Source organism: Protopterus annectens, chromosome 3.part0 (genome assembly GCF_019279795.1).
Source record: "Protopterus annectens isolate FY-2018-M chromosome 3.part0, PAN1.0, whole genome shotgun sequence".
In the NCBI taxonomy this organism is placed as follows: domain Eukaryota; kingdom Metazoa; phylum Chordata; order Ceratodontiformes; family Protopteridae; genus Protopterus; species Protopterus annectens.
In genome coordinates this window covers 1609253943-1609278072 of record NC_056731.1, presented here as the reverse complement: position 1 = coordinate 1609278072, position 24130 = coordinate 1609253943, and the positions used below count along the sequence as shown (strand labels likewise).

At 39.8% G+C, this 24130-nt stretch overlaps 1 protein-coding gene across 1 annotated transcript in view; it reads left to right on the top strand.

Annotated features, from left to right (window-relative positions):
* VPS13B (vacuolar protein sorting 13 homolog B) overlaps positions 1 to 23331 on the top strand; it is a 5424989-nt gene extending 5401658 nt beyond the window's left edge. Inside the window, exons 61-62 of the mRNA XM_044065647.1 lie at positions 8934 to 9183; positions 22462 to 23331. Coding sequence (XP_043921582.1) covers positions 8934 to 9183; positions 22462 to 22710 — 499 coding nt within the window. The 3' untranslated portion in view covers positions 22711 to 23331. The remainder of the gene's footprint in view (positions 1 to 8933; positions 9184 to 22461) is intronic.
* The last annotated feature ends 799 nt before the right edge of the window (positions 23332 to 24130 follow it).

The window sequence follows — 24130 nt, the reverse complement described above, 5'->3', positions numbered from 1 at the left end:
TTCCTGCCTGAACCACCATAATCTGTCTTTGACCTTCTCTGCAGTTGGATCTACTTGACGTCTGCTCTGATGTCCTCATTTTTTTTTTGCATGTCCCAGAATCTACATCTTACCACCTATGTCATGCAATTCATCACCATCACTTTAAGCTTCCTCAATTGCTTTGCTTTCACTGCCCAGTGTTCTGTACCATACAGTAGTACTGGTCACACCACTGTTTTGTACACCTTACTTTTCAGCTTCCTTGGCATTCTTCTGTCATAAACTACCCCTGACACTCTGTGCTGTTTGGCTACAGCAACTCTGATTTCAGCTCTGATCTCTTCATTCAGACTTTCCTTGTCCTCAACAATATCTCACAGATACTTGAAGCTGTTAACTTGTTTCACTATTTAGTCTTCTAATTCTCAGCTTCCTTTAACTTCCCCCATTTGCTTCATTTCATCTGTCTTTTCTGTATTCAGTTTCATCCCATGTGCCTTCACTTTTGCATTCCATTCCCCTATCATTTGCAGTTTGTTAAAATTTTGTCTGTAATGCCACATTGTTTCCATACAGCAACTTTGTTGATCTGTCCCCTCCAACCTGTTTGCTAATACAGTCTATCACTGGTATTAGCAGCTTTGGGCTCAGAGCTGAACCATGATCCATACCCTCTCCCACTGAGGACCCCTTTGTGAGGGTGAACACTTGTGTCATCGGTTCGTTTTTTTCTAGCGAAGATTCATTAAGATTGTATCCTAGGGAGAAAGTATCCCCAAAATAGGAGATTGTTGTGGCTTACCCAAACCTTCATTTCTCATTACAGTTGCCTTAACCAGCAAGATCTTCATCAGTGTCTGAGGTAGCACAGATATCCACGTCAGTCCAGCCACTGATGGTGAATGATCACTTTGATGAATGGTCACATTGATGATGGGAATGCTTCCATATGGTGTAACTGCAGCTGGGACACAGGTCTGAGCCCTGTCTCTACCATTAATGTTGGTACATGGACAAAAGGTACCTGACAGAGCATACAGTCATCATCTGGTAGATGTCTTCAACCCCATATGCACCTTAATCCAGAAAGAGAAGGAGAAATCACTTTTTGTTTTTCAGGAGGAAAGAAGAAAAATTCCATATGAAATTATCCTCACTGGGAATGAAGAGTAATCAAGATGATTACCAGTCTTCCTCTTCACGTTCTCCCTTAGAAGAGTTTTACCTTTGGTATAAATACACTGAATAACAAAATGTCCTGAATGGGTCAGTAAATAACTCTTCTAAAAAGTATTTTGATCTTTTAAGGATGGGTGAACAACTGATAGGATCTACATAACATAAACAGGCATGGCTGTTTAAGCATTTTGAAAGTACAGGCTGCCACAGTAACTTTAAAGTCAGTGCAGTTCCAAAATAAAATGGCCATTGCGACAATGATTCCAAGTTAGCCAACTTTGAAAAAGGTTGTTCACTTCTTCAGATCCAGTGCAGTGGACCTTGAAGCACCGTACTTGTAAGGCCAGTTACCAAAGTTCTTCCTAGAAGACAGATGTAAGACACAGTACCAGGAGTGGCCCAAGATCAACTGGTGCCCTAGACAAAGGGGCTCCACGGTGCCGCCTATCACACCACCCAGTGCCCCAATCCTAGTATACCTACACCAGATAAATACTGGAAAAGCACCCCTGCTAGAACGACACCCTAGGCGGCCGCCTAGTTGGCCTATGCCTAAGGCCAGCTATGCACAGTACTCAACTTTGCTGGCACAGAGCACCACAGAGAGAATTTGCTAAAATTAACTTCTGATGCATGTGCCATAGGGGCACTTTTGACAAAGGAGATCTGTAATGCAGTAGATGTCTTTGTAACATAAGCAGCAACAACACTTACAGTTACGAGACATACCCGAAAATGGTCAGCCATTTCAAACAATGGTAGAGCAGAGATAATAGATGTTTCAGTTTGAAGAGATGCATCATTTGGTCACCTCCAAAGATAGATATATTGAGAGAGTTATGTGATGAAAAATGGGAAAAGTAGTAACTGCAGTGAAACAGATGATCATACTTGCACCAAAAAATACAAAAGAACTTCTCACATTGCACCTCTTCCATAGCTGTTTCCTGTGGTCCAGTGGTCCAGGGTTCGATGCCCTTAGCCTCCATTGTCTAACTGTGTGACTGTGAACAAGTCACTTAACCATACAGCGCTCCTGGTCTGAGTCTGTAAAAGGTCTGTGGAGATCAGTGCTCTACCATATTAAACAAATACAAGTAAAATAAAATAAATAGCCAGAGGGTGTTTTTTATAAAAGTTTTCAAGTTTCCTATTTCAGTAAACATTCATGCTCTTGATGTTCATGAAAGAATGCATTTTCATTACCCACTGTTTTTTTCCTGCTGATCAAGCTCTTGTCTTGTAAGTAGGTCACTGTTTGTGGTATTTCTGATTTTGCCAACTTTTTTGTGACTTATCCTGCTCTGTTCATTGTTCAACTTGGTTAGATGTCCATATTAGGCCCAGCTCTATTAAATATTGTTTTTTGATTAAGCATGGAAGGATTACCACCTGGCAAACATTATAAGTGTCGTCTTTCTTGATGGTTGTGATCACTGCAAAAAGTTCAGTCAGAACACCACCATAACAGATGAGCCAAAATCCAGCAAAAGTGTCAGATGTCTTCATCAATGTTTAAAGAAAGAAACACATTTTATTGTCAGTCCTTATTACAGGACAATTTCAGAATCAGAAAAAAATACCCTCATTCTTATAGGGAAATCTGTTTTTTTCTTCCAGTTTGTTGGCTTGTAAGAAACTAATTGCTGAAAGACTTGTTGAATCTTCCGTTATCAATGGAAATGTCCCTGAGTGGTATTTTTCAGGTGTTGACATCCTTAGCATTGATAGGATTTGCATATAAAGGAAATGTTTCACACTTCATTGAGTATTAAGGGATCTGATCAGACAGTCAGCTTTGGACTCGTCAGCTTGAATGAGCTGGTTGTGAGAATATTTGATTGGATGGATTGGTAGAGTTTGACACTGAGGCATTAATAAAGTCTTCAACAGCAGTTATTCTTTCTGGCAGTCATGGTGCTGCCAGGGATTGAGAGGCCACATCTTCTCAAGTTGCAAGAGATTCTCAGCTAGTATCTCTGGCTGAGCTTCAGGAGTTAATCAAGACCCTGTGTATTGTTAGCTAACATTTAGCCTTCTCACAGTTGCTGTAGGTTACTTCTGCTAAACAGTCAGTGGTCATACCTTTTGATGAACAGGCACAATAGAATGCTTCAGGAATAGTTAGCATTTCTGTGCATATGAGATGGAATTCTTTACTGAAAGTTCCATGTCCAAGCCAAATCTGCTTTCTATAGAAGGTTTTGAGAGTAAGACAGGCCACCCCCATCCTGAATATCCTTCTGTCATGGAATTTTTATACAAGGTTGACATCCTTTTCAGGTTTCAACATTCTGTAGAATTTTCCACCATGGTGCTGCCACCTTTCTTATACATCATAAGGTTCACCATCTGGTTTGCTTGGAAATCCCATGATGAAATTTATGTTGATGCGCAGTGGGCAGTTCACAAGTATCCCATTCCTTTAGGGGTTTCCTTTTGTGACCAGCATCTTATTGCTACCTCAGTCATCACAGTGGCTGATCACTAAAGGCAGCATATGCCTGATATGAGTAGCCTTCCTTTATGCAAGGCGTTCCAACAGCTGGTAGTTGTCCAGGCACACAATGCACATCTAAGCAGATACTAGGAAACAATAAAATTTATCAGAAGCTTTTCTGATTTTGGTACAGAGTATCAGCTCATTGGTTACTTGGATGACCACATATAAGCTATACTCAGTCATTGTGTTTAACATAGTGGATATTCAGGTCAAAACAGCAGTATTAGAAATGGTGTTTCGCATTCCTTCTAGAAGCTGCAAAAATACTGCCTTCACTAGACCTAATGTGTTTACTAAAGAACCTAGCTGTCTTTATGGAAACAGGTAAGAGATTGCATCTGTCCACTAGGTTTTATAGTTACCAGGCATATGGTCCTGGAGGCTTTTGAGGAGCCCAGCTCAATTTCCCAACTTTTACGTTTGGTTAAATTACACAGCAAATTGATGCAGAGGTTTCAAACCCCAGAATACAGAAAGCAGCCTGTTAACAGCTTAGAAATAAGTTATATTGGACAGTTGAATTCTACATTTGTTGAGACAAGACATATCTCTAAAACTTGTCTCTTGCCTTCATTTTCGCCATTGTTGTCCTCCTCCAGAGTCTGCAAAGAATCCAGATTACCTTTTGATGGAAATCTATCAGTTATTGATCAAAGACAACACAGAACCAGTTCCTTCCTCTGAAAAACTCTTTTAGTTAAAATAACCATTTTGTTCATTTAAAAAAGTTCATTATTTTTATGCAGTCTCTATTTCCTCTGTTTTGAGGAAGGAAGCTGGTCCTTTATGATTCTTACCTTCATATTCCCATCCATCCTGCTTTCGAGGTTCAGGGTTGAAGAGTCTTTTACACTTAAAGACCTTACTTTTTCTATTACTAGCTGATCTTAATATACTTACAGTTCTCAGTTAAGTAGCAAAATATAGTCTGTATAGACACAGATCTGAATCAAATGTAAACTAAGTTTTAAATCAAACTCTCTGTTCTAGATTCAGTCCTTTCATCTACTTAGGACTTCATCATAAGCAAAGTTTATCCAAACAACCACTGTATTTATATCAATAAACTATACAGGCAAAATGAAAAAAAAGTGAAAATAAATGCCCTTTACAGACATGTTCTAACTTGCAAGGAGTTTACTTTTTTTTTTTTTTGGTATTTTAGAATTAATCCCCTTTAATCCTATAGAGGGGTGATTAGGGTAATTCCTTAGAATACCATGAATTATTGTGGCAAATCTGATTGGATACTGAGCCCCATCCAGGTCTCTGTCCTAAAAAGATGTATTGCAAAGTTATAATGGCATTTTATATTAAATATTTTTTATGAAAATTTATTTTTACAAGAAGCTGTGCACTTGGAATTAAATTGTACGTAGGTTTTAACATGAGTGTGTAGTGAATTTATTTAGTTAATTTGGTTGGTATTATATGGAGTAGTTTGTCACTTTAAGAATTCAATTAAATAATTGACTCTTAAAGCATGCTGTAGGTGGAATGGACACAGTAAAAAAATTGGCCCTAGGCGTGAGTGCGTGCATGTGTGTGCCTTCTGTGGAAGGTTGGGCACTGGCCTGGCAACTCAACACCTTAAAACTCCACTGCCAGTCATGAGTGTACAGGTGATCTGCTTTGGCGACCCCTAACTGGGAAAAGCCGAAAGAAGAAGAAAATTTATATAAATACAGTGGTTGTTTGGATAAAGTACTAAGTGGATAAAAATGCTTAACCTAGAATAAAGATTCTGATTTTAAACTTAGTTTACGTTCGATTCAAATCTGTGTCTGTACAGACTGTGTTTTTTCTTAGTTTTATTTTTGCCTGTACTGTTGGGTTGCATCTTTATAGTTATAAGTAGCAAAATATCTCTGCGATGTGGACATATCATCCCATACCTGGACAACTGGTTATTGCTAGCCAAAACTCAGAAGCTGCTGACTGTAATGAGAGAGAAAATTCTACAGATTTTTCATCTGTTAGGAATGACAGTCAGTTATAGCATACCCTGATGCCCTGGCCAAATTTCCCATAGTAGTATAAATACCACCTTGGGTCTCCCCTGAAAAGAGGCTCCTAGCTGAGTGGGACTAACCCAGTCAACAGAGGATAAATAAATTAACACTTGACATACTCTCCCTTTGGTATCATAACTCAACCTGTCATCAAATCCCACTGTTCTTCCAATGTAAGCATTTTTCAGAAATTTTAAATTTTTTAAAGAGAAATGCTACCTGAATAAATTATTAGGGAATGACATGTTGCTAGTTTTAAAAGAAAGAAAAAATGTTATTCTCTTGTTTCAGAGGCAGGACTGTTAGGGAGAAGAGAGATTAATTTGGTGGCTTAAGTTATAGCCATAGCATTGATGTACACAGAAAACAGTGGGAAAATTAGGGTCATTATTAAGAAATATTGGAACAACCTAAGGGGACTGGAACTTTAGCTGGTATTACTGGGTACAAACCAACTTTTCTTGACAAGCAAGCCACTAATTTAAAAAGTATTTCAGAAAAGGTACACATTTCCAAAGAAAAGTGTAAAAGTACTAAAGCAGGAGGAACATTTGCATGTTGGATCTGTAGGCAGTGTAGGTATATTTCCAACAACGTGTTTATGGAAAATGCTTACACTGGTAGAACAGTGGGATCTGATAACAGGTCCAATTGTGTATCATGCACATTGTCAAACTTGTGAAACATTCTGTATAGGGCACACAAGTACAAAATTAAAAGAAAGAATAACGGAACACTGCACAAGAAAGGAGATGAAAAATGCTTTAGCAAAACACAGAAACACAGTAAGAAGTGTAAACATTTTAAATGATTTTTGATTTTTTTTCTTTTTGGCAAGAAAGAAAAGTGATTTAAGAGGGGGAGTTCTGAATGCAGTACTGGATAGACTTGATCTGGTCTGGTAGCATAGATTCATTTCAAAGAGCCAGGTTTAAATTAGGGTATAAATTTAGCTTGTTTTAAAATTAAGGAAGATAAGTCACTGATGAATTAGGATCGATAGGTGATGGTGTGTGACATTTTTTCTAGTATTTGAATCTGTGTTTAATGTGGGTGGTTGTCTGATGACATTCTTTGTGATACATTTTCAGAATGAAAGGGCTTGCCAATAAATATTTTTAGGCTTAGATTGCATCTGTCTACAGTGGTTTATTTATTTAAAAACAAAATCCAAAGGAAGCGGCATAGAACAGACAAACCATCAAACTTAGAAACACCCAGGTAGATAGATCAAGAGCTTTTGCTCTGTATTCACCAATCTAACTGAACTTTTTCAGAATCCAAAGTGTGAGATCGCGTCTACTTCATAACATTAAAATTTCATAACGTTGAATTTCATAACATTAAGACCAAAACACTGAAAACGCAAAACATTGAAAACTCAGAACAGTGAAAGTGTGCTTCATAACATTGAAAACTACAATGCATATGTAAATAACATCCTCTCCACCTATAACAGCACCTAACTAACACACTTTCTACTACATTTCTGCAGGGGGCAAGCCCCCCTGCATCCCCCCACACACTCGTAAACTAAATATACCAACTCCAAGATCGCACTACAGTGGAAACAAGTTAATTTCCTAACCTCACTACAGTGAACTTTTTTCCACTGTAGTGCGATCTTAGAGTTGGTCTATTTAATTTACGGCGAGTGTGGGGGGCAGTGCTCCCCACATGGGGTGCAGCAGGGCATGGACCTCTGCAGAAACGTAGAAAGTGTGTTTGTTAGGTGGTGTTGTAGGTGGAATGTAGTTTTCAATGCTATGAAGAACACTTTCAATGTTCTGAGTTTTCAGTGTTTTGAATTTTCAATGTTATGGTCTCAGTGTTATGAAATTCAACGTTATGAAATTTCAGTGTTATGAAGTAGTCCCATGAGATTACCTACCAGTTTAAAAACCATAATGTTCAATCACATGACAAGTATATACAACCAGTGAAAATGTTGTAAATTTCTAATTGTGATACGGTAGAACTTGTTTCTAAGTTCATCGGTTTATTTATTTATTTATGAGGTTTGCTTCACAGTTGATAGTTGTTACAATGAATGAAATTTCCCTATCCTCAATTATGCTGCATTCTCAGAGATGAGTATTAGTATGGGGTGCAAGTATCAAAGCCCTCTTGCAAGGGATTTTTTTTTTCTGTTTTCATTGAGTCTGGATTTTTTTTCTCTCTGCTCAGGCACAGTGGCTGGTGACTTGCTGTTTACGTAGTGGCCATACTCTCCTGTTAATTTTTCTGGAAGATTTTACATTTACATTAGGGAAGTGAATCCCTTGGTGAGATGCAGAGTGTATATCTGTGACACTGGTGACCTGGGTTCAAAAATACTTATTTTATCCAGGAACTAACCAGAAAATAACCAGAAAATAAAGACTGAATATCCGTAAGCCAGAAGGAGGTGAGAGATGGAGTCTAATATTTGATAATTGTGGTGGATGCTAAGGAAAGTCATGTAACATATTTACAGATTCCGTAATGGTGCCATTGTTTATCTCTGCTTAACAATTGCACATGCAAGAGCCCTTGGTCTCAGCAGATAATGACAACCTGATCCACCGTTATTGGTATAATCCTTAGTGTATTAATGCAAGTAAGCCACACTGCAACTTTCTGTGGTTATTTTTGTGACATAAAGTACTAAAGAGTGAGGGCTAGGATTAGTGAAGATCACCGTGCTTTAAAATGGTCCCATCCTTAACATTTGGTTGGCTGTTTATTGGTAGTAGCGGACCTTGTGTAAGGTTTGCGGCATGTGAATCCTAAATGATAGGTGACCAGGATTGGAGGAAGCATAACAAAACTAGAATTGATGATCTTGTAACTGAACTTTTTTTTTTTTTAAATTGTACAGTATACTCAATTTTAATGAGACTCTTAATGTGATTTGGGAATCTTGCCACCAAGTTTAGTAAATATGAATTTGAAAACTAAATTCAGAAAGTATTTATCAGCTACTGTATTGCCTGTATGTCTGAAAACACATTTCTTGGCATTAATTTAGAAGATTACAGCTTGCCTGATTTTAGTCATGTTCTTAGCACAGTTATTTAGCTTAACTGTGTGTAACTGGAAAAACACCAGAATGAAATAAAGAATTATTGGATTAGAGAGAGTCCAGGACAAATTCCTAGAGTAACTGTACAGTAAGGTTTCATTATAACATTAAATTTATCAACAAACTTTATGAATTAAGGATAAATAAAATCTTCTCTTTATTAATATCCTGTTTTTAATATTTATTTTGGCAGGAAAATGCTTCAGTCGCTTGGGAGGCCAGAAGTCTTTATGGCATTGGATGTTGTCATTGTCTCTGGTTCAGGGCAGGAACATGAAGGATGTCTTTTGCTAACAAAAGAAGTGCTGTTTGTAGTAAGTGTCAGTGAAGACACTCAACAACAGGCATTTCCAGTCACTGAGATTGAGTGTGTAGCAGACTCCTTAAAAGAAAATGTGCTGAACGTGGTGCTGAAACATCAAAGGGTGCCCAGTGAATCAGAGGTAAGACTGTAGTTAGGATTATTTATATAATGCATAACATATGTATTTCTTACATATGTACAATGGACTGGACATGGATGGAATTTGTCCTTGATCAGAGCTTTATTTTTAGTAGTGTTGCAGTCATACAGAGAGGGTGATGCACTTTATTTTGATTATTTTAATATGCTACTGTAGTCTGATTTTAAATATCAAATAGTAAGATTTGCCTGTAGTATGGAATAGGATTCATGACACTTCACTGCTATATGTGTATGTGTAATGTACAGTATTAACTTTCTATTCATTTTCTGCAGTATTCTTAAACTGAGGGATCTCCTGCCAGAAGGCAACCTGACATCAGCCAGTATACAAAATTCTTATACTACTCTATGGTACATGGGACGTCGCACGTAGGCCATAAAAGCGATGTACGCATGTACCATTCTCAGACGTTTTCTGCCTCCAGTCAAAATGCCATTCTGACTGTTGGTCTGATCATTTCAGTGATAGCAATTTCAGCCTTTTCCAGATAAGTGTCCCATTGGGGAAAATTTTCTCTTTACTACTATTTTAATTATGTCATCCAAGAAGGGCAAGTGCCAGTGTGGAAGACAAATTCCACATAAGAACAGTCATCTACAGCGACTCTTTTGTTTAGGACCTAGCCATGACCACAAGTCCTGTAGCATTTGCTAGTCCTTCATACCCAAGACCCTTAGAAGCAGGGTCTCTTTTCTTGCTATCTATTTAGAGAACCAACGACTTAAGTTGTTAGCCAAGCATATGGAAGGTACCTCGGGGTCAGACGCTGAGCTAATGAAGCACAAGGCCAAGAAACCTTGGCCTGCAGCTTCCACTGCACCTTCACCATCAGATGTATCTCCCAAGGTGTTAGTCAACCCGGAGGCACATCTGACTTCAGGCAGAGATTCACAGGCTGAGCCCAGTTCTGTGGCCACCTTGACTTTGGTTGCGAGCACATCTTTGGAGGTAAAACAGACATCCAATCAGGATGTTGCAGGGGAATCTAGGCTTGCAAGTAAGGAGGGTCCTGGGGGGAGTACCACGAAGTCTAGTGAGAGAAGAAGTTGACTCAGGCACTTTTGAATGCAGGCCTTTATCTGGTCCTCCGACATTGCATAGGATTGTTTCTCCTGCACAGAAAAAACAAAAAACTAAGCATTTGTCCTCTGCTAAAGAGGTCCTTACAGATTGGCATGCCTTTTCTCAAAGCTTATTTCAGGCCTTCATAGCACTCAAGCCCAAGCCACCTTCCTCTCAGCCTGCTCCTTTTCAGAAAAGGATCAGGGACAATAACTCCTCTGATGAATTTTCCCCTGATGAAGAGGAATCCTTGGATTATTCAGCACAAATGATTCCTCTATGGAAGAAGAGATATCATTTGGTGAAACATTTCTGAAAATGGGAGAACACTTTAAGTGGGACACCTCCCAAATTTCTGCTTTTTAAAAAATATCAGCTTCTACAAGTTGATTTCCCTAGGCCCTCTGCAATTCCACCAGTGCATCCTGCATTTCTGGATGCCTTTCATAATGCTTCCCAAACACCAGACTCCCAGGCCCTGGCTCCCAAGAAGCCAGACCACTTCTACAAGTTCCCTAAGAATTTTAAATTCCTCTTTAGGTGTCCTGCTGCAGACCCAGCAGTCATTTCTGTAGCTGCAGATAAACCATCTATCATGCTTCCTTTTACCACCCTTCTCCCATCAGACAGAGTAGAACCCTTAAGAGACTGGTTAAAAAGGCCTACACTTCAGCCACCTTGGCTTTCAGGGCCATCGATTATCAGACACACATGACCTATGACTAAGTACTCCTTAGAGCTTTTGTCTCAGGCATCAAGTGCCATTGCAGATCTTCCAGATTCTGAAAGAAAGCCTTGTCTCTCTGTATCTTGGGAGCCTCCTCCCAAGTGGCAAGACTCCATTAAATCCAGCTGTAATGCTGCGGAGGCTTGTACCAGGGCAGCTGGTATTGGTTTAGTTCTCAGATTTTCCTGGCTTAGGTTGCAGCTCCTCCAGGATGACTTCAAATCTAAATTACTGAATTCACCATTAGATAATTCAGCCTTATTTGGTCTGGCAGCAGCTTCTCTATTTAAGTCCCTACAGGAAAAAATGAAGAAACTCAAAGATTCAAAACACATCTTGGTTTCTCCTGTGCCCAGGTTTCATATCAATTTCCCATCTAAACCTATTTTTGTCCATAGCCGCACTCAGCACTCCTCTGGTAAGTCTTCCAGAGGAGGCAAGAGACAATTGAAGCCTAGGGGTCCACTAACACCCTCACAACAAAGGCAGTCCTTTCATGACAAAGAAGAGAGTCTGTGACTATCCTGCAGATGTCTCCCTTTCCCTTGTTTTCCTTCGCCTTTCAAATGCTCACAGGGTCTGGGAAAGCATCACCCAAGACACCTGGGTTCTTTCCATAATCAAAAAAGGATACTTCATGGTTTGGCACTCCACCCCACCCCACCCCAACTCATGGGCATCCCTCAACCCACCCGAGAACAGCTGCCTCGGGAGCATTGGCAGGGCTCCATTCAAAAGGTTCCTCAGACCTCAAGAGAGCAAGGCTTTTGTTCAAGAATGTTGTCAGTGCCCAGAAAGGATATCCCCTGCAGACGAATACTGGGTTTATCCTATCTCAACACATTTTTAAAGGTTCCTTCCTTCAAAATGTTGACACTCCAAACTCTGTTTCATCTTATCTTTCCACAAGGATACATGGGCTTCTCTAGATATAAAAGATGCTTACCTTCACATCCACATTCACCTCATGCTCAGGAAATTCTTATGTGTTTTTGTGGGTTCCTGGCAGTTTCAATTCTCTGCCTTGCCCTTTGGTCTTTCTACAGTTCTGAGGGCATTATTTACAAAATGCCTGTCTCCAGTGATTGCACTTTACAGGCTTTTGGGTATCCAGATTTTTCCATACCTGGATGACCTGCTCTTGTAGGCTTCAACTTCCCACACTCTACTCCAGAATCTGGAGACCACCATTTCCGTCCTTGAAAAACTGTGATTAACCATCAGGAAGTCAGTCCTCACCCCTTCACAGGACCACATTTTCCTGGATTGTCGAATCCAGACAGACATAATGAGAGTGTCACTTCCACCTCCGAAGTTGCAGGACCTTCAGTCCTTCTTTCACTCCCTTCTCCCATTGACTCACATCATGACCAGGGAGTTCCTCGGGGTGCTGAGATTCATGGCTTCAACCATTCCCATGGTGCCAATAACAAAACACTGCATGAGGAAAATCCAGTGGTTCCTCAGCTCTGTGTGAATCCAGTATTTGCATCCACTAGAGTACAAAGTCCCCCCTCATTCCTTGTCTAAAGAGGGAACTGCTCTGGTGGATCCAACAGACATATCCAGGACTACCTCTGCATCCTTCCACTCCAGTCCTAAAACTCTACACAGATGCATCAGACATGGGCTGGGGGGTGACCTTGTGCAAATTTACAGTTCAGGGAATTTAGTCTCCCTCCCAGAAAACCGAACACACATCAACATCAGGGAAATGCGAGCATTGCTGCTAGCTCTGTAAGCATTTCACTCTCTTCTTTGCCCAGGCCCTGTCCAGCTGTTCACAGATAACATGACAGTCCTCTGGTATGTGAACACGTGGGGGACCAAATCCTATCTCTTTTGCAGGTTGGCTATTCTGATATGGGAATTTCTTGCCCAGTACCATTGACTATTCAGGCAGTGTACATTCCCTCCAACCGGAATCCATGGCAGACTCCCTGTGTAGTTCCCTGACTCAGTCCCAAGAATGGATGCTTCACTGGCATGTGTTCTTGAACATAGTACACCAATGGGGTATACCTCAAATAGATTTATTTGGCTCCCCCCTGAACAGACAACTTCCAAAATGTGCCAGAGTCCCAAGTCCTGTGGTTTGGAAATTAGACACCCTCTCCTTTTCTTGGAAGGGGATGTTTCTGTATGCATTCCCTCCCCTTCCTGTAATACCAATGTTCCTGTTCAAGATTCGACAGGAGCAACCAGAAATCTTGCTGGTGACTCCCTTTTGGCCAGGACAGCACTGGTTCCCCCATCCTTCTGCATTCAGCCAAGGGCTCTCACCACAAGTTATCCCACAGAATGGATTTTCTCACACAGAACAAAGGATCTGTGATACATCCACACCTATCAACGCTACAGCTGACACTGTGGGTGATAGGATTCTAATCCCCTTCAGATACCTATTCTCAGAGGATGTACTCAGGGTTTTGCAGGAGGCCAGAAAACCCAATACTAGAAAATCTTATATTTCCAAATGGAAAAAAAAATCACTCTGGTCTCTGTCTAAGATCCAAGACCCACTGACAGTAGGAATTCCAGTGGGTTCTGTCTAACTTGTGTGAATTGCTCTCTGTTGGCTTGACTTTTTCTTCTGTCAATGCACACATCTACTGTTTCTGTTTGACTGCCTCTATCTCCCATTCTAGCATCCAGATTTGAGGTGAAACAATTCCTTAAGGGTATCCTTCACATTAGGTCTCCCAGAAAAGCTGTTCCTCCTCCATGGGACCTTAATTTTGTTCTAGAAAATTGACCCTGGCCCCTTTTGAGCCCGCATCTTCGGCCTCCCTTAAACGTTGCTCTTGGAAACATTTTTATTAGTGGCCTTGACTTCGGCTAGAAGGGTGTCGGAGCTGCAATCCCTTATGGCTGCACTCACCTTCGTGGTCTTTCATAAGAACAGGATATCATTGAGAAAAAAATCCTTTTTTTATGCCAAAAGTGGTTAATGAGTTATCCCTTAACCAGTCCATTCAGTTACCTACCTTCTTCCCTTCTCCCCAGAACCACAGTGAAAAGGTACTCCACTCCTTAGATGTACATAAACAACTTAGATTTTACCTGGACAAGACTAATGCTATCAAGAAATCTGATCAGCCTTTTGTGAACTTTCATTCCAGGGCTCTGGGTTTACCCGTTTCCAAGCAGATTATTTTTTCTTGGATTTCAAGACTATTCCCTTTTGTTACATGCTGCATGGAAAGAGCCTCTCTTCACCTGTGAATGCCCATTCTACCAGGGCAGTGGCTTCCTCTAAGTCATTCTTTAAGGGCTTAGATAACAGTGTTGCCATCCTTTGAGCAGCCACCTGGTCTTCTATTCATACCTTTACCAAACATTACAAACTGGATGGCATTTCCAGATCCAGAGCCAGATTTGCTTAAGCCATTTTACATAGCTTCATTGAGAGCTCCTCTGCTCCTTCCTCCTCCCTTCCTTCTTGAGTTTTGGCACTCTCCCTCAGGTTAAGCATACTGCAGCAAGTGAATACAAGGACATAGAATAGTTGTGTAAAATCTTACCATAACCATATATGTCCTTCTCTTCACTGCTGCAGTATTCTATCCCACCCTCTTTCCCCTGGTCTATTGTTTTGCTTGCATGCACTGACCATTCATATCCTTAGTCTGGCATTCCTATTGGGGCATTTAGTTCTGAAGAGGGTACTTGCGTATGTTGCTTTTATGGCCTACATCCGACTGCAGTCTATGTGCAATGTCCAATATACCGTAGAGTAGTATAATACTTTTGTATACTGACCTACGTTGGGTCGCCTTCTGGTGGGAGATCCCTCAGGTTAAGAATACTGCAGCAGTGAAGAGAAGGACATCTATGGTTATGGTATGATTTTACACAACTATTCTGTCTATTTGCAATAACTTCTTTGACTTGTCCAGTCCTAAATCTGGCACTACACATCTTGAGTTCTTCACATCAAGAGCAAAAAAAAAAAAAAAAATGAAAGTTCTTTCCTGTAGTCTAGCATGGAATTATCAACATGAATGCCTTGAACACTTATGACAGTGTCTGAATGGAGGAGTGTGTCACTTATATGGTATGTGAACAGGTTTTGTTTACCAAAATAAACTATACTACATTTTTTTTCACATTTAATTAGAAAAAATTATCTTTGCATCAATTTTCAACATGTCAGATCCATTCCTCACCTCCACCCTCTCAGTTCTTCAACAGAAGCGAAAAAAATGGTTCATGATCTGGCTGGTAAAACTCTGGAGTCAGCCAGGTTCTGTTGCTATGTCCCATCCCCTTTGCTGAAGTGCAAAAAAAATAATTTTTTCAGCTTTTAAATTGCTACAACTTCTGTCACACACAAAGCACTTTGTTATTATTGAAGAGCAGTATCAAAATGTGCTTGCCAAATATGTGGACATTACAATTAAGTTAGATGTTAAAGAAATGACTCGTCAGGAGTGGCAGAGAAGTATGTAAGAGTGGTACAGTTGATGTACAAGGGTAGTATGATTGCGGTGGGATCTGCAGTGGGAGTGACAGATGCGTTTAAGGTGGAGGTGGGATTACATCAAGGATCAGCTCTAAGCCCTTTCTTATTTGCAGTTGTGATGGACAGGTTGACAGACGAGATCAGACAGGAGTCCCAATAGACTTTGATGTCTGCAGATGACATTGTGATATGTAGTGAGAGTAGAGAACAGGTTGAGGAGACCCTGGAGAGGTGGAGATATGCTCTAGAGAGGAGAGGAATGAAGGACATGAGGACTAAGACAGAATATATGTGTGTGAATGAGAGGGAGGATAGAGGAATGGTGAGGATGCAGGGAGCAGAGTTGGTGAAGGTGGATGAGTTTAAATACTTGGGATCAGCAGTTCAGAGTAATGGTGAGTGTGGAAGAGAGGTGAAGAAGAGAGTACAGGCAGGGTGGAGTGTGTGGAGAAGAGTGTCAGGAGTGATTTGTGACAGGCAAGTACCAGTAAGAGTGAAAGGGAAGGTCTACAAGAGGGTAGAGAGACCAGCTATGTTATATGAGTTGGAGACAGTGGCATTGATAAAAAGGCAGGAGTCAGAGCTGGATGTGGCAGAGTTAAAGATGCTAAGATTTGCACTGGGTGTGACAAGGGTAGACAGGATTAGGAATAAGTATATTAGAGGATCAGCCCAGGTTGGACGGTTTGGAGACAAAGCCAGAGAGGCGAGTTTGCATTGGTTTGGACATGTGCTGAGGAGGGATGCTGGGTATATTGGGAAAAGGATGCTAAGGATGAAGCTGCCAGGTAAGAGGAAAATAAGAAGGCCTAAGGTGGTTGGTGTGACAGAACAAGATGCAGAGACAGGAAGAAATGGAAACAGGTGATCCACTGTGGTGACCCCCAATGGGACAAGCCGAAAGAAAAGAAAGTTAAAGAAATTACTTGGCAGTTTGAAATGGCTAACAGTAGGTTCCCCTGGCTTGAACATATGTTGAAAATTGATGCAAACATAATGTTTTCTAATTAAATGTGAAAAAAATGTAGTGTAGCTCATTTTGGTAAACAAAACATTTTCACGTACCATGTAAGTGACACATTCATCCATTCAGACAGTCACAAGTGTTCTAGGCACTCATGTTGATAATTCCTTGTCTGTTGACCATCATAGGTATATAATAGACTATAAACCACCAGTGCCTGTATAAGCCTAGCTGTACAGTCCATCCCACTTGTGTCCCTATATATCACAGGAGTTTATGCGGAGGGGGGTATGCTATTTAGGAAGTTTCTAGAGGTTATATTGGTGGGTATATTAGTTAGGACATTACTGTCTGCCTCTGTTTATCAGAGATGTGAGGACCAGACCTGAGGTGATTTGCCGATTTCCTATCCATTGGTCAAGGTTACACTAAATAAGGTCAGGGATGGACTCTGCTTCACATGGATGGGGAACCTGTTTCAGAGCATGGGGATCTTCTGAGACTCATATCTGTTTTGCCAGAATGTCTTATTTATGTTATAAACAAAATTTAAATCCTTGAATCTAGTGGTTCTGATGCTGTTCATTTTGCAGATGTGCAAAAGGTCCATCAGAGCTGGATCTGTAGATGCCTTGTATGCCAGCCATTGATTGCCTCTCATTAACCTGAAAAAGACAAGAGTATAGAGCTAGGACTTCAAGACGATCATTATAGGGCCCTATGTTTATACCCTGGATTCTCTTGGTAAGGAACCTTTGAGGGCATTCCAGCAGTTGCATATGTCTGGTCAGGTACATGCCAAATGGGGCATTTAGCTCAATAATGGGATTAATAAGGGCCAAATAAATTGGTACTTTGACTTCTTTGGACCTGGTTGTCATACCCTTACTTATAAGTTGGGCAACAGAGAATGATTTTCTTACTACCTTGGCCACATGTTGGTCAAAAGCCAGATTACTGTCAACATATGTTTCCAAATCCCTGACTACCGGGTCAACTCTTATGGGTGTCGTGTTACTAGAGTAATTAGATTGGGTAGCAGTCTTCTCAAAGGTGCTGTAATGCATTTCTTGGCATTGAGTTTTAGTCCATGACTTTGGCATCTGTAATTTATTTTGTGTTAATCCCTTTTGTAGGATGTTTTTGTCGTGTGGGGAATCTGAGAGTTCCCAATTTGCAGTCTTCTGTAGACTTGGTCAGCCAAAGGCCCTTGACATTATTCTTTACCTCTGAGAAGTAGATGCCAGATAAGACCAATCCTAGCAGAGAGCTCTGAAGTAGCCTGCCAGTGACTGGTCTCTTAGTGGAGGTGCTATCTTCACTTCTGACTTCCTGGGTCCTGTCTGGGAACCATCTGGCAATCCAGTAAGTTATGTAGGAGTGTATGCCTAGTTTGGTGAGCTTGTCAGCTGTACCTGAGTGGGGTATTTTATCAAATGCCTTAGCCAGGTCCATTTAAGTGATATGCATTTTCCTCTCATCCATTGCCCTGGTGACCTTCTCAAAGAAGTCCACCAGGTTTAGTAGGCATGAGCCTCTCTTGACAAAGCAAAATTGTGTTGGGTCTTGTATCTGAAGGTTATCTTTATCTCTGTTGATTATTTCCATGATAATTCATTCCATGGCTTTGCATTTTAGACTGGTCTGAATAATAGGTCTGTAGTTTCTGGGGTCGGTTGATGGTCCACCCTTGTGAAGTGCATAACAGTTGTAGTCCTGCACTCTCATGGTAAAAAAGCCTGTTGTGGGGCTATAGTTGAAAAGTGACTCGACAGTAATTCTGAAAGCCTTCTGTCTGGCTTATGTAATTTCCAAAGCCATCCCCTCATATCGCCTAAGACTCATCATTGATTATAATGCCCTTTTAGCATGTATTTGTCTAAACATATCACTCACCTTGAAAGACCTCAGAGTTTCCTAACTAAAGTGCTCAGTGGCCTGAGACATCTTAATTATCAGGGTGGAATCCATGGAGACTTGTGTCTAGCCTTTTGATCCATGAAAGATCCAACCCTTTTTGACCTGTTCCTTCAAAGAATAAATCATTCTGCAAATGCCATGTTAAGGGAACTAAACCTTCATCCACAGAAAGACATTTTAGCTTGAAAGACTCATATTCCAATATATATCCTCCATCTCTGGAACAAGCTTTCACTACATGCCAAGCAGAGTAGCACCCTTACCATCTTCATGTTTAATTTAGATAAATGGATGGTAAGCCTCAAATTCTCTCCAGTCTGTTTTGTCATGCTTGCCCTCCTTGAGGGCTGGGAGGAGCTTTGGAATACAAGTTTTTGCCCCTGGATTATTTTTCTGTAGTACTTACATGTGAACCTATGAAACAAAGCAATAGCTATAAAGCCAGGATTAAAAATCTAAAAGGTGGAAATATAGTATTTTCTCTTTAAATTCTGAATATTATATGGGTTTTTATTTGCATAATTGTGATTAATTGGCTGCTTTGGTTTTGATGAAAGTATGTGTACTGTATTTTGTGACTGTGAGCTTGTCTGGTTAAGCCTATTACTGTTATGGCACAAAAGTGCTTCTTTTTATATATATTTTTTTTATTTTAATAAAGTGAGTTTGTGCATTTCAGTGTTCCAGTGCCACTCCCGGCCACAAGAAAGTACATGCATTTGAGTGGCTGAGTGACTGTGTGGTGGCACAGGTGTAGGGATACCTTTATGAGATCTAAATATGTGCACTACTTCCTTGTCCATGATGGTAGAATGTTCACTTGAGCAGTTTACCCAATAGTCTGGGATGTATTATGTACATTCAGACTGGAACTGTACAGCTGCTAACTTGAGAAGTTGCATTTTGATGAATTGAGCTTGCATTAACTGAAACGAATGCCATAAAAACATATTCATCACCATTATCAGGTTTAATATCTAGTAAAATAACTTTGTAATAGCCATACTATTTGTATAGATATCTTTTTCATTGGTTTTATGGTGCTTTAATTATATATGTACTGCTTTCTAATAAAACAAATGAAAAAGAAAGTTATGGTTATATAACTTATTTTTGATTTGTTTGTAGACCACATGCTGAGCAGCACATTTTTGTTGTCTGCTTTGTTATATATGATTATAACTGTATTACTGTAATGCTTAATAACTATCTCTGCTCATTGTAGTATTAACTGCTTGTTATTTAAAGCTTTTTTGCCAAGATCTGTAAAATGGAGCTGTACAGTGGGACTAACCCATGCAACAAAGTGAAATGCCATGACAAATATTCAGCATTCACCTTCATGGTGCATTTCTTATTGGGTTCTCTTTCCTTAGTTCCAGTTTAGGATACCTACTGTTCCCATCTTGTAACCTTACACCTTCCAATTTCCTGAGAGAATTCTCTAGCCTTCCCATCCGTACTTTCCTGCAATGCAACAACACAACAAAGACACACTAACACCCACTCCCCAATTTCACTCCACCTTTTTACTTCTCATAGTGTACCACTAAGAATATTTTAACCCTACTTGAACAGATTCATATGGACTCCCTACCTAGTCCTGGAATATCTGCCCTTGGTTCTTGTACAACTGCAGAAATTTTTTCACCACCCCTCTTAACTCATTATAGCTGTGTACACCTCCAGGCATTTCTGCAGTTAACTTCTACTGACACCTCTAGGCATCAAATATTGCTTACAATTGCCTCTCCACCAATACTATGCCAAATATGTCGAAATCATTGTCTGTCATAGCAATACCAAAAGAAAGCAAGCATTCATCTTCCAGCCCATCTCCATCATATCCACCCTTGGTAAGTTTAAAAAAAAAAAATCACGTAGCCAACTTACCACTTGTCTCCAAAAAATACCACCTGCGCTCTGTTAAACATCATGGATTCTGGGCTGCTAAGAGCACAGTGACTGCTTTATGGACCCCAACTAATAACATATAAAGGAAATCTTACTGGATCTCTGTTCATTGACTTATTAACCCATGCCTTTGACATGGCCAACCATTCAATTCTTCTCCATCTGCAAGATATTGGGGGTCAGCCCTGATGCCAAAGCATGATCCAGTGACTTTCTATCCAGTTGTTCATTCCAGGTAAAGATGGGATCTAGTCTTTCCAACAGTTCCTTCATTAACTTTGGAGTCCCATATGGCTCTGTTCTAACACCTATTTTATTGCCAATCTACGTCCGTAAACTTCCACTAGACCTGCTGCATGTACCACTACTTCATTATGCAGATAATATGGTTATCTGTAGATCCAAGCCCTCACATCATACAATTGAAACTTAAGTTCAGAAGGACCTTGTTCAGCTAAGGCACTGTCTAAACTCCAGTAAACTACTGCTCAGTGCCAAAAAAGTCCATGTTGTTTGGAGCAGTAAAAGATTATCCCAATCCCCAATCCTTTGATATCCTTGCCTGTGATAACAATCCCATTGAACCAAGCATCTCCTTTAGATATTTGGGGATCTAGCTGTCCATGAGCATATAGAAATGTTGAGAGGCAAGATCAACAGTCTACTCTTATGGACCAACAGAATGTCTCATTTCCTCTAACATCCTGCAAGGGGTGCTATAGCAAATGGAAACCTCCTTGACCAACTTAAGTATGGTCTCCCCTTGTTTGTATCTACCTCTGTCAAATCACTGCCACCCTTCCGACCCTGTATAGTAAAATATGTCAGCTCATGGCTAACTCACTATGTAATGAACACCACTGCTGCCCTACTCTGTCAGAGGCTAAGGGGCTTCCTGTACAATCCAGATCAAATTTTCTTCTTGGTTCCTTACTCTTAAAATACTCAGACTTGATACAGCATCCCCTCACTCTCTCAAATGTTTGCTGCTATTCAAATCTATAGCCTAAAAGCCAAGCCAGGTATTGTCCTTCACAACAAACCCCTTTTTCTCAAACTGCACTATTCTAGCCTTTGCTTGTCTCAACTGGCCTCAAAACAATTTAGTCAATTCCTCCTGATTCAAATAATCTCATGAAGTACTCCCTGTTCAGGTCACAGTTCAAACAATCTATAACTAAAACAGTTTGGGTGCAATTGCCTATCTAAAGGACATGTCACATAAACCAATATCTCCATCTTCATACCACTTTTATCTCCCATATACATGATCCACCTGATTAACTCACTCATCCTAAATTGTGATTCGGCTTACCACCATTAATGCTGTAAACCCACTATACAATCTGATCTTATCTTTCATCTTACTGATCTGTATTAGCTTTCCTAACCTAGCAACTACTACCCATATATCCACCTTCTGCTTCTCCTTTTTAACTGTATACCCCCTTGTCTATTTCAGTTATGTAACTGTATACATATTTAGTTTGTTAGACTCCCTATGTTTATATTGTTTGTCATATTTTCTATGCATACTCATAAATGTAAACCATTGGTATTTGTATACTGTACATTGTTTTGTTACATTATGTTGCAACTCATGCTGTGCCTGTAATTGCTCATTGTTTCATCATTGTTCTATTCTGGTAATCAAATTTAAATAAATAAATAAATAAATATGTAACATCAATGTACTGCATGCTTCAAGCTTCCATACAGTGTTTGTCACATCCCATGGCCAACTTTGAATCCTTCATATGCAGCATGGTTTGCTGTATTAACATGCATAAATAACATATCTTCTTTGAAAGAGGGTATCCTTTGCAATTCTCATTGTTTGAGCTTGATCGGAAGCTGTTTGGAAAATGTCTTAGTCATATAGTTGTATTGTTAACATTCATCATGATAGTGTGCTGCATCCCCTCCCCCACATCACATTTTGTTGTAGCAAATGATTATAGATAGTGGTTACTGTGTAATAACTGGGCGCTCCAATGCCACATACTACACTTTCATGCTCCCTTTTCTTTCTGGAAAAAGCAATATTGCAGTTATGCTTCTCTATTTATACACCAGTATTCTTGAGCAAAATTTGATTTCATTAAAATGCCTTCTAGAGTCTTACTTGTACGGTGTTGCCTTAAATCCCATGTTGTTTGTTATCTTAAAACAAAAATAAACACATTTCTCCTTTTTTTCCAGGTTGATGGTACAAGGGAGAGACTTTCAGAACAGCAGTATAATCGACTTGTAGATTTTGTCCAGAAAACATCTCATCATCTGATTCCGGGCATTTCAGCTGTCCAGATGTCTTCACAAGTTGTAGCTGCTGAGCCCCCTCCGGCTACAGTTAAGACGTATCATTACATGGTTGAGCCTCACTTCTCTCACATTTTTGTCAGCAAATTCAACATGGTGAAAAATAAGGCACTACGGAAAGGCTTCTACTAACTCAGATACACTTTTTTTGCACAGACACCTGCAAAAATCAGGTACCTCTGTTGGATGTACTGTGCTTAACAACCTGCTGCTATGACTAAGAATGTGGTTGTACTTTAACCCCTTACCAATAAGTTAAAGAACAGGAACTGGGATTTTTCTGTTTATATTTGAAATACTAAGAGCACAACTATCCATTTACATAACCACTCCTATGGACAAATGGAACGAGAGACTGCATGTGTATGTCATTATGAAGCATCTGAGATGAGGGCCTTTCCTGAAATGCATCAGGAAACAGCTTCACTGTGTTTACATTGTTTTCTTGCACATTAGTTTTTGTGCACTCATTGTAAAGAAAGTACACTAACAATTACATCACTTGCATTTGCAAACACACTGCCTTTATTCAGTGGAAAATTTGTCCTGTTCAGATGCTTAACTATCTAAAGATCATGTGACATAGCTCTCTTCTTGGTAAGTTTACACTTAAGACTGGTAGTAAGCAATGTAATACTGGTTGTTTGCACTATTTATAAGAGTGCCCCAAATAATGCTAAGTTTAGATATTGAACTAAAATCTTTGTAAGTAGTTTCATAGATGGGAATTATTTTGACTTTACAAACAAAAATTGAAACTTTAAAGTAATAAAATTATTTAAAAATAATAAAATACCAAATTTTCATTAAGTGATCCCTTTTTCATTTTTAAAAATAGTCCTTATGGAAAAAAGTATATTCGTTATGTATTGTTTTTGTCTTTTTCTGGATGCTGTTCCACAGTTCTGTTAAGTACTTTATATTACAAAACATACAAAAACGGCATTAAATTACAGAGGGTATTACATAAACCAGACACAGCATTTAACAAGGTAGTTCAGCCTTTATATCAAAAGATATTCGTGTCTCAGCCCAGTCAGAATCATTAGTAAAGTCTGAGGCAATTTATTACATCTTGTGACATAACTCATCTTACCATTATAGGAGGCAGGTGTCCATCTGTGCAGTCATCTGATAGTTCAGTGAGCTAAAATTTAAGAACTAGAGAATGAATGCCTGACTTTACATTTAAGGGGGAAAGCAATGGCTCCATCCACTGCATGTTTTATATCTTGCTGTTCTGACCTACTGTACTCATTTCTAATGGGGAAATGAGATAAGTACAAGAAAGAGGTATAGAAGAACTTGTACATTTAACTTTCCATTCATTTCATGGTGCCAGTTGTGGGGGCAGGTTAAGGAAAAAAATGGCCACTGTATGATGACGTTCACAGTAGTCTTGCTTATCCACCTGCTCTCACTAAGACAAAACGATGTAGGTCATGGGCACATATTCTTCTGGAGGTCTGTCATGAACAAAAAGCTCATTATGTAAAATAAATAATAGCGACGACTGAAGTAAAATTTGATAGCAGCTAGAAAGGTGTTCTTA